Raw genomic sequence first — 14,339 nt, 5'->3', positions numbered from 1 at the left:
TGGTTCACCGCGCGTTGGATGTCATAGTTATTGCTAGCCAGGTACTGTCGCATCCAGCATCGCAGTCAGTTTTCACGAGCAACAGGAGGTTAATGCAACAAGGATCAAAGGTCCATCGGTATCGGCCCGAAAGACGACCCTCTGCTCGGCCATGCGATTTGAGCGGTAAGGGTGTATGTCGGGACGGTGCGAGACCGCGAGGGACAGTGTCAAAGATGAGATGCTGCAAATAACAAAGAATGGACAAAACCCACATTCAGTGCAGTTTCCCTCGAGGCATTGGTGTGCTCGATAAACTTGGAGATCAACTCCCGTTGTCTCTGTGTCGAGATGCTGGGCATGATTGAGATGGGCTCTGGTTTTTTCTAGAGTTCGCGGCTGTACTCCCTCCGAGCTGGTGACCAAATCGGATGCTGATGTGGCAGGGTGGTGTCAAGTCTTGTCGAGAACAAGTCTTGTCGCTGCAATCAAAGGGGGCCTCCTCGATATCTCGGTCTAGGCTATTTCCCAACAGCCCTTTTTGTCTGCCTGCTCGAGTAGGCGGCGATGTATGTAAGTTGTAAGTACCTTAGCGAAGGCTGGCTGCCCTAGACGAAACGGACCCTGCCAAGAAAAGGAGACTGTGAGACCCGAACGACCTGACGTGGGGAAAGAGATCGGCTCGGTCGAGTCGGGTATCACGACAGAAGACGAGTTGATCGAGGCGGGAGACTGTTGGAGGTTATTAGGGGCTGGAGAGGCCCAGGGATGTGAGAATCGGGTTCGCAGAGTTGTTGGAAAAGAGACCGTTATCGAAGCTGGAGAACGTTTCCAGATCCAGCTGTTCGTTCGCTGTCCAGGGTCTACTCTCCAGAGAATTGGCGGGGAAAGAACCTGAACGTCCTGGCGAGCACTGAAGGCTGGGGGAAAAACGTCATGGCGGGGTCCGGACGGGTTCTGAAGAAAAGTGGAGGCGGCTATATGAAGCCCGACTGCCCGACTTGGCGGGGTAACCTCCTGCTGGTTGGCCTGGTGCTGCGCGGCAAGCTGACACTTTTTTTGAAGCATCATAAAGCTTGTTACGGCCTATCCAGCGGCATATTGGAGGTCACAATACCTCGCGGGAAGAGGCAGCATTCCGAGCATTCCAAAGGGGTTATCATAACATCCTGTTGAAATCAAGGACATCAACACCACACATCACAGCATCCAACCCAGCATCACAGGTCATTAACACACATATTTCATTGCTATTCCGACATTATACAACAGTTCATGAGCCAACAGCCTGAGTAAAAACGGACCAACGATGACTTCTCGAAAGCCATTCGAGCCATGGGTATCACAACCTGATAACGTCATGCTCATTGCGACATGTACAAACTTATCATAAACGCCGTCATTAGGTAAGTAAGTGACGAGGGAAAGAGATATGTGCATGTGCATGACATAAGATCAGAGAAAGGGCAAGGGAGTGCAGTGTGTGCCCTCGGTAGGGCGAGGTGAGTCCCCAAATTTGGGGTTCAATCAACATGGGAGGGCGTGCCCCTGAATCCTTCTCAAGGACCCAAGGGCATGCCCTCGAGGCCATCCATGAGTCGACGCCAGTTGTCAGCCAGCATCTCTGCGTACTTAACGCGCTCTTGGGCCCAGTCCTGGTTCCAGCGAGACACATTATACTGGGTGTGTTGGAAGTATATAAGCTCGTCGCGGATGCACTCCTTGATGAAGACGGACCGGTTGTGTTGGTTGACGATCGATTCCTTGTCCTTTTCAACCTGTTAGTTTGAGCACTTCGTGAAGACTTCAATAAAGCTAGGAAAGGATGCTCACTTTAATAATCATCTCCACAATCTTCTCAATCTCCCCCGGTTTGACCATCCCCTCTGGCTTGGACCGTAGCGCCGCAAGCTTGGCCTCGTTCGCAGCGATGCGCCGCTCCAACTGCGGAATATTATCCTTATCCAGCTTCTCTCGCCTGTCGAACAGATCCCTCAGGCTAACAAGCGCATCTCGCTGGCGCTTCAAATCCTCCAAAACACCCTCCTCCCAGGCACGAGCCTCATCCTCCATGAGGGTCTGGGCATTCCGGAGGTGTCGGCTCATGGTCTGAAGCCCATCATTGAGCATCGGCACGTCGCTTGCATCAGTTGCGTATGTATCCTTGCTCGCTTCTGTGAGAGATATGAGGGAGAGCGCAAGACGAGCATGGTCAGCTGCCACGCCCTCCGTCCTCTTGACCAGCCGGTCCATAATGTTGCAGATATTGATGTACAACTCTGCACTGCGCTGAACGCCAGCACGAGTCCGACTGAAGAGTTCTTCTAGGGTTGGCGGGAGTGACTCTTCCAGCCCAGGGGGCATCGGGCGGCCAGCGAACTCATCTTGAATAGTAATGGTAGCTTGCTTGCGCCAGACAGACAATTCCTGGTACTCGAAAGTCAGCCAAGGTTCCCCAATACAGCGCTCTGCCACTTACAGTAGGAACAGTCAAGAACATAACCACCAGCTGCTCCTGACTAAGGACAGGGTGCCGAACAAGCGCATTGAGGAAACGCGCAAGTCCGCGACGCCTCTTCTCAATAAAAGCCCCATCGTTCGAAAAATGGTTTCCATTCACAGCAATCCGTTTCGGTGGCAGCAAAGGTAACACCCTAAACGGGTACCTCTTGTGCAAGCACTCCAAAAGCCAAACAAAGTCACTGTAACGCCTGATGACTTTGCTCCCCCTTTTCGCGCAGGTAATCTCGTAGTTGTGATGCTGGAAGAGGAAGATGCCCTCTTTTTCCGGCATCAATGTGACTGTGACTGTCTCCTCCACAGGCGACACGGTCCGTCCGCCGCCAATGGTCCTATTGGGAGCCGTCGTCGAACCCAATGGACCAGTACCGAAGGGATTCTGATGTGCTGGGTCACCGAATCCCCCCAGCCCTGCGGGCACACCATCCAGCGAACCCCAAGCATTTGTGCTATCCACTACAGAGGGAGGTGCTGATGTTTGGATATTGCCAGTGGTAAAGGCAGATGTGCTTCTCCGGGATGTATCTTGCGGGCTGGTACTGAACAAACTGTCCCCGTTGGATACAGCAGAACTGGTCCGGGCATGGCTACCGTTTGTTGTCGACGGTTCGGGGCCATGATTGTGATTTTTGTGGAGGTCTGGAGTATTCCACGGGTCTTCAGGATACTCCATTGGCGGTTTCCTGACAGTAGCGCGCTGTTGTTTCGGAGATGGGGGGTTCAGAGCAGCTGACGATGAGGTAGGTCGCTCGGGGGACGTCGGGGTCAGTTCTGGAAGGGATGGAGCTGCCGTTGACTTGGTAATCAAGCCATGAAGATCAGGCTGTGGAAGATCTAAAGAGTCAGAAAGGCAACGTTAGCTCTTGACCGTCTTGTTCATGAGTAGCCTGAGTTGGATCTCAGGCAGGGACAAAACGCTGTCTAACAGCTCGCCACAATTCGGGTCCTTCCGAGCTTCTCAACGGTAACGTGTACTCACTCCGTCGTCTCTCATCAACACCATCAAGACTAATCGGCTCGCCCTCCTGAGCCAGCCCAATCAACGCCAACAACACATTGAACTGGTTTCGATCCAGCGCCAGCTCCTCGCTCTCATTTTCCGGCCCAACAATGGACATAATCTTCGCCTGAGCATCGGCACCCAACTTCGCTGCCGCCAGCGTTCTGGTCACCCCGGCAGCCGTGATCTTCCCCGCTTTCCCGTCCTCGCTAAATATCTTATCGAACGCCTCGATGTAGCTGTCCGGGATGAGCGAGGGCGGCAGCAGGTTACGGATCAGCTCGGCGCGGGTCTGGGGTTTTTTCGGCGCGGGAATGTCCCATGGAGAGTCGTTTGGATCATCGTCGGCGAATAGGGCTGTCGTGGTTGATCTTGTCATGGGGGGTTCGTCGTCGAAGAGGGAGGACCGACCGAAGGCGCTGGAGCGAAGGCCGGAGGACTCGCCTGTCGGTGAGCTACCGAAAAGGGACATTTTGTGTTCGTTGTCTTCGTCGACTTGTTGAATGGTCAATTAGAATTCGAAATTAACGATTGTGGACGATGTTGGAGCCCTAGTGAGTAGACCGGCAGAAGAGAAATCCAGGCAGTATCGCAGTCCCGCAGAGCGCGCCCCTCTTTCGCTTGCGTGAGTGGATGGGCCGGACGGAAGTCGGCAAAGCAAAATAAACAAGGCAGGCGGTGAAGCCTGCGATCCAATTCTCCAATGGTCTTCCGACACGATCCTAAGATCCCAACAGTCCCAGGAACCGGGTCCAGTGATTCGGAGCCTTGGAAGAGGATTGTTGTGATGATGCGAGAGGGTCCAGACCAACCACCTCGATTGCGGAGGGGGAAGGGAAGCGTCACCAGGCAGGGGTGTGGTGGTTGGTACGCTAGCGTAGCCCGTGATACTGATAAGATAGTGGGTTGAGTGGGGTGCTCTGAGTGGTTCCATGCCGAGTCCGGCGTACTTACATAGAAGGGTGCAGCAGCAGCTACTGTAATATCATCCATCCAGCCATGCCATGGAACTCGAGGCCCTATGAAAACCAAATGAGCACATAACATACCAACCATTTCCATCCCAGCGCTTTGTATTTGTACAAGAAGTGAAATCGTTAAAATACAGTGGCCACAGCCAGCTTAAACCCACTTAGAACAGCTTGTACTCCATCTCCTGCTGCTTCCTCTTCGACTTGGGCTTCGCAAATTCATTTGTAGTGCTTGGTACCTTGAAGTACAAGCTGGGCGACTCGCCTGGCTTCAGAGTATGACTGAGATAACCCCGGTGCGCAGGATCGCGGTAGTACTCGATATCCTTCCTGCTCGTCGGGTCGGGTAAGAGATAATAGTACTTATCCGAGTTGCGCACTTTCTCCAGCACCTCTTTAACATGCTGCTTGCCGTAGGGGATCGGCTGGTCGGTGTGAATGCTTTCGCCCTGCACGAGGCGCTTGATAGCGACCTTGGTGTAGTAACGGGTCGTGACCTTGCCGCCGATAGCTTCAACGGCTTTGATAGCCTCCTCAGAGGCACGCGACACGCAGATGTCGATGGGCGTCCTGAGCTTCTCCTTGCCGCGAGCGAGAAGCTTAATGCCGTCCTTGATATGACGACCGACAATGCCTGACTTGATGATCTCACGGGGAGTGATCTGCTTAGTGGGGTCGATCCGGCCGGCGTCGATCCATTCCTGAAGACGGTCGAGGTTCACGACGTGCATATCCGGCGCCCGGCTAGAGTAGTATTAGCCTACGAAATCTCTCCCCCAGCATGCGACCCATCCGTAGTAGTAAAACTCACTGATTAATAAACCCCATCCTACCATGGCTCACAATAAGCGGCGTCTGGCCGCCTTGGAACCAAGGCTTGACCTTTCCATGCTGCCACTGGCCCTTGGTACCGCGGCCAGAAGTCTTGCCATAACCTGACGACGGACCACGACCAACCCTCTGGCGCTTGTGATACGCCCCGGGATTATCGGACAGACTAGAAAGAATCGAGGCGCTGCGAGTCTGCTGTGACGACTGGATCGAGAGGCCGGCGAAGAGGAAGACGAGACTGCTGGCGGCGGCAATTGGTCTGCAAACGGAGGTGTCAATTGCGGCCGCAGCTGCGCTGCGGGTCGCCTGGGCGAGAGGTAATCTCGGCGGCATCGCGGGAAGGGAGAGGAGGGGAGGGCGCAGGGAACGGACGAGGGGGCTTGTTCAACCACCAAAGAGCCCTCTCGCAGATGAGGTTCGCGACAGAAAATCCGAGTGGACTCGGTCGCCCAGCTGGCGGATGACTAAGCAAGACCCCCATGATAGGCCCACCCATCCATTCGGGAAGGTCAGACCCACTCTTGGTGGGTGGTATCGACCGTTGGACACCTGACGTCAGCTGGGAGGCCAGTCTTAAGAATTTCGGAGAATCCAGCATCAAAACTTTCTCAACGAAGATGTCCTTCAGCCCTGCCACTAAACGGAAACTGTTATGGTTGATTTTACAGAAAAAAGAAGATATTATTACATTTTTGTATAGAGTATTATATTTTTTTCTTGATGAAGCGTCCATCCACAGCCACCAAACGTTTGCATGCCTAACTTCCAACTCAAGACCAAATCAAACGAGCATGGAACAGCATGCAATATTACAGAGTGACTGGGCTATGCGGTGTGTTAGAGGCACTTTAATGTCATTCAAAAATATTATTCCCCAGCCAAGGATGACAAGAAAGTCAACGCAGTTGGGAATCCGGGCATATCAGAAGATGCCCGAAAGGGAAAATGTCTTCCGCAGACTCAGCGCTGCTTTCCCATTAACCATCCGTTTGTTCTTTATCGCCCGATATTGTTAATCAACTCGACGTTTTTTTGGCGAACTCGAGTACCAGTCCAAAGCTCCGGAGCAGGCAACGGCAATCGAGTAGACGAAAAAGAGGAGGCTTCAGTCCTCGTCGCCACATGGCAACGTCTCAGGGTTCAGAGAATTCCACATGCTCTCAATTTTGTCCCTATAGACACATCGTCAATACCTATTATCATCATCATCCAAGCCCTAGGACGTTTATGGGAAAACTTACACGCTCACCTCTTCCAACTTAACCCCTTGACCCTGAAGGAACTTCAAAAACCTCCTCTTGGTCCTCTCTCTCTTAAACTTCGCCATGACATCGCCCCGATCACTTCCGGCACCGTGACCGGCTCCATGATCTTTACTGCCGCCCTTTCGATGCCCTTTCCCCTGCTTTTCCTTCTGTTGCTTGGAGACGATCACCACGTACTTCGACCCGCGTGCAAAAACCACCCTGTCCATGTTGATCACTCGCAAATGAAAATCGTACGGATCCTTGAAGACGGACCACTTGGGCGGGCGCACTGACCGGAGAACTTGGTGCTCGAAGAACCCTTCGTTTCCGCCCAACCAGTGCCAGTATTGTGTTACGCGAGTGTTGCTGGCAATCAGTCTCGTCTTGACCTGGTGTACACGCCAGTCGATCTCCATGAGGTTATCCTTGGAGATAGAGTCAGTGGATGTATAGCCGTCATGCTCGAAGGCTGAGGCCGTCGGGGAGACTGGTCCCTCTCCCGGTGAGGCTGCAGCGGGTGTGGTAGTGTACTGGAAGTCTCTCTCCTTGTCCTTGGTCTTTTCCTTTTCGTTTTCCTTCTCGTTTTCCTTCTCGTTTTCCTTCTCGTTTTCCTTCTCGTTTTCCTTATTATCGTTGCCATCTTCATCCTCGCGGTCGCCCTCATGGTCTTTGTCTTCAGGCTCGAGTGGCATAGTGAGCATGACACGAGGCTTCTTAAACGAAGGGGTATCGCTGACATTCGTTCCGGCGCTGTTGGGACCACTTCCCTCGTTATCCTCTGCTGGAATTACCAGCTTGATCACCTTTCCCTTGCCCTTGTCCTGCTGCTGCGTCGCCGAAGCAGGCGGCTCATCCACCATCATGCTGTCACCCTCCCCAGCTTCTTCCTTCTTTGTAGGCATTGAATGCAGATCCTTGCGCTTCAATGGCCGAGGCTGCGCCGCCTTCCTAGCACTCCCGCCGGTACTTCCAGGAGTGTCAGCGCCCTTTGACATGCGGTGCACAGGGGGCCGCCCAACGCTGTGGAAGCCGCACTTCTTGCGGATCTGCTCGATCTTGGGGTCATTGTAGGCCTTCTCAAGCCAAGCGGCAAGGTTGAACTTCTCCCCCTGCTCTTGAGACACCTCCCAGATACGGTGCCGCAGCCATTGAGACGGGGTGACGTCCAGATTGAACTTAGGCAGCTCTTCAAGGATCAACTGCGCCATCCGGAAGAGAGTATCGTAGTTGGTCAGCTTGGGAGTGACGTACTTTTTAGCGACCAGCTGGTAAGGATGAAACTCGCCCTCCCGTAGGAACCTGAGGATCGTCCGACCGCGTTTCGCATCCCGGTTTGCCAAGTGCTTATCGCGATGCTTGGACCCAATCTTGTCAAGCTCTTCAAACCGCTTTTGGTACTTCTCCATCTGAGGAGTAACGAGCTCTTCAATGTTCTTCCAGCTCTCCTCCCAGTAGGGATGCTCTGGGCTAATCTTCTCGAGGGGAACGCCACGCATGAGAGGCGGATCGGTAAAAACAACACCGTTGTCGCGAAGACAGAGGTTTTCCTTCGTGATCTCAGGCAGCTCCTCTTCAGCAGACATCACAGGCTTTGACACTGCGCTCGCAGTAGGGCCACTGGGAGTAGACGGCTGAAGGAACAACTTCCTGCTCGTCGGCAAAGACTTCCGAGGCTTCTTGACAGGCGGTGCTTCAGCCTCTCCCTCTTTACCATTCACGTCCTCGGTTTCTGCCTTCGTCTTCTTGGCCGCCACGGCACTACTATTAACAGCCGTAAATCCAGACACCTTGACTGGCGACAATTTGGCCGAATGCCTTGACCGTGGCCTCGGCACCAGATCAGCCCCCTCACACCTGCTATTCGTCCACTCACAATTCCCACACCTCCGTAACTCCGGGTCATCAACTCTCACACACTCCTGGAACGGCCCCTCGTCTGTCCCACAATTGAAGCATGGTTGTCCCTGCACTTCACCAGTCGCCTGAATGTAAAAGCCAAGCCACTTGACAGCCTTCATGTCGGCGGCCGACGGGCGGGAAATAACCTCTAAATCGTGGGCCGAGAGCTTGCGAATGGAACGTAGCTGGACGTCCCGCTTGACGGGCCGCTGGATGACGCGGTTCGCGAGAGGGTTGCTCGATTCCGTGAGGGGCATCATGCCGATTATGTCGCTTTGGCCATTGACGATGGTAATGACCTTGTCAGGACCGGACCTGCCGGGTGGCTTTTCTTGCGGAGCCGGACTAGGGTCTCTGCCGGGGAGTGACACGGGGGTGTCCAGTTCTGGGGTGGTTTGACGGAAGCTGAGTTCTGATGATGACGCTGGTGAGGGGACCGAGATGGGAGGAGGGACAGGCCGTGAAGAAGTGTCATCGGAGGGCTTCGGATTGTTGGCGCTGTCGGTATCCGGCTTGTCTTTGTCATCTTCTGCGGGAGCTTGGGCATCCTTCATCTCAACGTCCCCATCGGTTTGTCCTGCTGACTTCTGGTTATCTGTAAGTTGCTCTGAGCTAGCAGCTTGCTTGGCTCGCAATTGGGTTTCAGAAACGACTTGTTCGTTCGCATCGGTGGCCTCAACCCCATCCATCTTATCCTGATTAGAAGCTTGAGGCCCAGCCTTTTCAATCTCCATTTCCTCTGCGACTTGCTGCTGTTCGCCATCAGCATGTTCCTGAGGGGAAACGGTAGTAGCATTGCTATCCCAAGCGGCCTGGGAGACAGTCTGTGTATTTTTCTTTGACTTGAGTGGCTCCTCCTCGTGGTTAGACTTGCTCTCATTATTATCTTCTTTGTCTTCAGATGCTGACCCATCTGGCTGACCGCCCTTCTCAGCTGGAACCTCATCAGCCGAGCGGTAAGCCAACCCTCCTCTCCGGAACGTCTTGAACCACGCCCGCCGTTTCTCATCCTCCTCAGCACGCTTGGCAGCAAGAGCCTCGCGAGCAGAGTTGAACTCGCCCTCAAGAGCTTTTAGAGCGCCCTGGCGCTCAGTGTACGCATCTCTTAAAGCCTGCAGCTCCTTGAGCAACTTGGCCTGGGCATTATAATTCTCTATCATCTCCTGCTTGATGGCATCTATTTTGGCGCCGAATTCAGCCTCAAGATCTTGGTCTTCTTTCTCCCGATGCTCGCGCATCGAGGCGAAGTAATTGGCCTCGATCTCATCCCACTGAGATGAGTTTGCGTTAGCATCGGCTGCAGAGAGCGCTGGCGATGCAGGATTTGATTCCATTGTGATGATTCAGCCAGCGGAAATCAATCGATTGATGAACAGAGGTCTGATGAGATGAACGTAATGAGAATGGGGGAAGAAATCCCGACTGCTGATGTGCTATGTTGAGTTGGCGCGCATGAAGACCGATGCGCGGATGGTTGATTTGATTGAAAATCGCGGGCTGAAATGAAAGACCAGCTGGTCGGACGAAGCTGCCTTAGACAAGTTAGCGCGGGGTCTAGATAAGCCAAGAAAGGCCGTTGCAGTCTTGCAGAGGGATGATGCATTACTGACCTAGGCCTCTCCAGTTGCGAGGTGCCACCTAGCCCTAGGGACGCGGTGACAGTGGGAAATCAAGCTAGGGCGACGCGACAAGGATCAGCCAAATGCCAGGGCCGAGATATATTGAACCCAACTCTCGTCTCTATTTTCGTAAAAAGAAAATGCTGATGGAATTGGTTTTTCACCTCGTGATGGTGTTGGGTTGACGTAAGGTGTGGTGCTGACAAGTGTCGGTAAGCAACAAAGAGAGAAAAGAAGCTCAAGTCTCAACTCTCCACATCTGGGGTGTTTAGACTGCTCTGGGGTAGGGGGATAAGATAATCACGGCCAAGACTGACTCAGGGAACCCAAGTTCGTTCATCCGGTCTCCGTCCTCAACAGAAACACCTCGATGAGTGACGTTTTTGGTTGTTGTTGATAGCAGACAAACTGCGTGGCCTTACTATGCCAGTTGTTGATTGATTGCACTGCAATGCCAAACCACACAGTCCCTCGAGTCGGAAATTGCCAGTGCCTGAATGACGCGGCCCTCGGAGTAAACTCCGTTAGTGTCTCCAATCAAGAGTCATGAGCCCAGCAAGTCGCAGTGTCGTGCTTAGCACTATGCGCCAAACTAAACGATAACGCCACCGATAAATAGTGTTGAAGAAGAAAAGTGCATGATAGGGCCATAGGTCCAGGCTAAGAATAGGGGAAAATAGGAGATCTCAGTAACCGGTTATGGCTTAAACGCAGTATCACTTACCTATGATCTGTCGTGCGAACTATGTCAGGCAAATATTGTAGCTCCCTAGCAATCCCGAAGTTCCAGGCAGGATGAGATGTTTCAGGCATGCACCGAGGAAGCCGATAGGCCCAGACTGATGACGAGAGATCCCACGCGTGCCAGGAAACTGGGAATAGGTTACGAGCAAGCGTGGTTGTGGTTGCGGATGGAAGTGCTCAGAAGGAAATTACCCGGATAGGTAACGTCACCGGTGTAAGGTACGGTACCCGTGCTCGCTACTGTGTACTTGCAGGCGAGCAGAACAGCGTTCCGTCGGCGCCGTCGTAACCTGCCTGTTGTTGGCTGCGGCGCTGCTCTTCAGCCGGCGTGTATGTGCCTCGTAGCGCCGCAAGGCAGGTAATGTTTAAATGGATGGATGGAATTTTGGAAGGTGAGCAAAGTAAGATGGCAACACGGGGACGGGCACAGAAAGGCCAGCGACCGAGCACTGACCTAGGCAGGTAAAGGAAACGACAAAAAAAGAGCTTCCTCACTTCCGATTCGCAATTGCAAGCAAGCTTGAAAATAGGAAGTTGATGAGAAAGTTCAGGAGTGAAGCCTGATAGCCTATAAAGTTGCGTCAAATTTCCGAGGACGCTGATAGGCACAAAGGCGTAGACCTGGCTCCAGTGATAGGCAGCGCTGCCGATGAATTCCGCCCATATAATTTCTGGCCCTCCCTTAAGTTAGGTTCACTTACGCGACGCCACCCAGAAGGAACACGAAAAAAATGGAAGATACAGTGAGGTCAAAGCTACCAGTCGAAGTGAGCTTTGACACGAAAAAAAACATCACAAGACCCAGTATTTAGTACGGTAAAGGTATCCGTCAAGAGGATTATTATTCGAATTGGATGAACTGGTTACTGTACCTAGCGCGGAGGGGCCTCATCTTGGATGTGGATGCCACTCTGAGCCTATCCGAACAGTGCAGGACCTAAGTGGAATCCTGGAATAAGGCGCGGCAATCTACGGCTGCTCGCTATATAAGTTCGTCACGAGATCGGCGCATACCAAATCCAGGGCCCAAGAAAAGACCAGACTTCCAAGACGACGCTACTTTTTGTGGCTCGTTCGGTGGCAGCGGACAGCGCAACCATGAGAAATTTGAGGTGTGCACAAGTGGACAACAAACCCCCTTGCTCGCTCGCTCGGTGGCCCCAAAATGAAATTACTGGTCGCTGGTCGATCGCTTGGAGGGCAGTCGAGCGAAGGAGCCAACACAATGCTGCACCTTTGAACTTTTGGCACCCTATCGTGTTTTGTTGGTTGCACCATCTCCCCGGCCAAACGTAACTGCTGGGTCCTGGAATCGCCTGTTATTCGGACTTTTGCATCCGTCTGCTGACCATGTCAAACACACTGAGGCAGGTTAACCAGCAACTAAAGTAGGCAAAATTAGCAGACACAGCATACTTTAAGTCCCACTACAACTGCACAGTGCCACAGATTGTAGCAATATTCGTCCAAGCCGGCTATGCAGAGGGAATCAATTGAAGCACAAGGCACAACATAGGCATCGTCCCCAAATACGGATGTAATCTATATACAATCATGCCCTAAAGCGGATAGGAAATGCGGTTAAGCAGTATTATCAACGTCATGTTCGACCGAGCTTTCCCGTCCATCACAGTCAGGAGAGCAGTCACCATTCCTAACAAGCACACCAAACCAACGCCCGAGAATCCACACAAAGCAGCCGACGCGCCTATGCTGATGGGAAAAAGAGGAACAAGAAGGAAGCAATTGAGAGGGAAAACAGAACAGAAAGATTACGTTCTAGACAGAACCCCCCGTTTATTGAGACTGACGTCCTTTTTTTTAAAAAAAGCGTCGTTTTACTTCGTCTAAACGCGGGAAAGAAATATCCATTCGACTTCGATTATTGGCTTTTGTTTTTTCCAGCTAATATCGCGAAAGCCGGTTCGGGCTCGGATACGAATACCCGGTGTCGTAAGCGGTCGAGTGGCCGTATGGGTCGTCGTGGTAAACTGTGGCGCGACGATCCTCCTCAGGCAACAACTCCTTGACCTCCCAATTATTCATGCGGGTGCCGACCGAGAACTCGAGATCCTCCTTAGTGATCGAGTCCCAGTACTTGTACACCATCATAACTGCCAGAAGATTGCACGTCGTGGCGAAGAACAGCCCATCGAGGTAGTGACTAACTGCCTCGCAAATGGGTGTGCTGAAAGCGTAGAGGATAACCTGGCCGGCAACAAAGAAGAACACGCCAAAGGCGATATCACCCAGCGGCCAACGGTCCTGGAGCGTGCGTGTAACCAGGAGGATCTGCAGCACCACGTAGACAAATAGCTGAACCGCGTTGAGCAGGTACAGCACCACAAACAAACCAACCGTATTGGTGGGGTTCAGACCTGCCCAGCTTTGAAAGGTTGCCAGCGAGATAAGGAAGGTAACGATGAAGGCCGCGGCCGAGCACAGGCGGAGCATCCATAATGATAGAGGGGTTCCGTCTTCATATAATTGAAAGCCAACGAAACCGTTAATAAGCAGACATGTAACAGTCGCCGACGTCAGACCGGACTGTGCGGCCACAAAATATGGGTATGGTTTTGACCCGGGTGGAATCACGCCAGCGTCGATACAGAGCGACAGGAAAGTGAGCAACATATAGAGATAGAAGAAGCTGGTGATCTCCTTGCGTCCTAGAGGCAGAAGTCAGAATGCGTACTAAATGCAATGTTAAGACCAGATAGAGCTCTGAACATACCAACAGCCGTAAACTTCCCCCTCACATGCAGCACCATCACAACCGTCATACCAAGCGCAACAATATGCATCGCGCTGGACGCGCCCTGGAAAATGATAGTATTGGCCAGCTCAATGTTGCGCGCATAGCAGTCTGGCTCGATGCCCACGCCGCTGGCAATCAGCGTCCGCGGCCCGATCGACGAGCACAGCGGCAGCGGCGCCATGTGGCAGATGTTGGTGAAGTCTCCGAACGCGCCCATGGTTACTGGGGTCCGTGGAGGACAGGCCGGTCAGGGCCTCTCTCTCCGTGACGAATGGTGGGAACTTTGGAGCTTGGTGAGAGGAAGGGCAAGGTAGGGCTCGTAGCCTTGGTTCGTTGCCGTCGCCGCCGTCGGATGTGCGATCAGGGGAATGGTGGTGTCACCGTGCAGGAAGGAACAGGGAGGACGGAATAAGGATAGGGACGGGTTTGACCTCGACTGTGGACTGTAGCGAAACGGCTGGGGAAAACCACGACCTCAGACACTGAGATCCAGGATTCGAACGAATCAATCAAGGTCGTGAACGAAATCGGCGCTGGAAGTCGCGATCGGCCAAGCGTCCACTTTCGAGGGCGCCAAGCGAAAGGCAGGCAAGCAGTCAAGATAGACAAGCAGAATGCGACGATTCAATCAAACAACGACTTGTCGAGAGAGGGTCGGTCGAAGGGGGGTATGGCAGTATCAGCGAAACGCGATGTGTCTCAACGAGCGGAGGAATTTCAACAAAAGGTCGTCATAAACTCGGTGGTTGTCTGGCCATGTACCGGCCCTGC

General features: G+C 53.0%; 4 protein-coding genes across 4 annotated transcripts; all 4 read right to left on the bottom strand.

Moving 5' to 3' along the window:
- Positions 1 to 1,538: 1,538 nt before the first annotated feature.
- Positions 1,539 to 3,971, bottom strand: CTHT_0072190 (uncharacterized protein; the record flags this gene model as incomplete). Its single annotated transcript, XM_006697417.1, has 4 exons — positions 1,539 to 1,748; positions 1,813 to 2,406; positions 2,459 to 3,333; positions 3,479 to 3,971. 4 exons carry the CDS (start codon positions 3,969 to 3,971, stop codon positions 1,539 to 1,541), a joined length of 2,172 nt encoding a protein of 723 aa, XP_006697480.1.
- A 660-nt stretch (positions 3,972 to 4,631) lies between these two features.
- On the bottom strand, positions 4,632 to 5,634 carry CTHT_0072180 (mitochondrial 54S ribosomal protein uL15m; the record flags this gene model as incomplete). The annotated part of the gene is made up of 2 exons (XM_006697416.1): positions 4,632 to 5,214; positions 5,282 to 5,634. 2 exons carry the CDS (start codon positions 5,632 to 5,634, stop codon positions 4,632 to 4,634), a joined length of 936 nt encoding a protein of 311 aa, XP_006697479.1.
- Positions 5,635 to 6,406: 772 nt separating this feature from the next.
- CTHT_0072170 (uncharacterized protein) lies at positions 6,407 to 9,781 on the bottom strand (the record flags this gene model as incomplete). The annotated part of the gene is made up of 2 exons (XM_006697415.1): positions 6,407 to 6,473; positions 6,543 to 9,781. The coding sequence occupies 2 exons, from the start codon at positions 9,779 to 9,781 to the stop codon at positions 6,407 to 6,409; spliced, it is 3,306 nt and encodes a 1,101-aa protein (XP_006697478.1).
- Positions 9,782 to 12,715: 2,934 nt separating this feature from the next.
- CTHT_0072160 (uncharacterized protein) lies at positions 12,716 to 13,785 on the bottom strand (the record flags this gene model as incomplete). Its single annotated transcript, XM_006697414.1, has 2 exons — positions 12,716 to 13,479; positions 13,545 to 13,785. The coding sequence occupies 2 exons, from the start codon at positions 13,783 to 13,785 to the stop codon at positions 12,716 to 12,718; spliced, it is 1,005 nt and encodes a 334-aa protein (XP_006697477.1).
- Between the last annotated feature and the right edge of the window lie 554 nt (positions 13,786 to 14,339).

This window comes from Thermochaetoides thermophila, assembly GCF_000221225.1.
Source record: "Thermochaetoides thermophila DSM 1495 unplaced genomic scaffold scf7180000011822, whole genome shotgun sequence".
NCBI classification, from domain to species: domain Eukaryota; kingdom Fungi; phylum Ascomycota; class Sordariomycetes; order Sordariales; family Chaetomiaceae; genus Thermochaetoides; species Thermochaetoides thermophila.
This window is presented reverse-complemented; position numbering and strand designations above follow the sequence as displayed.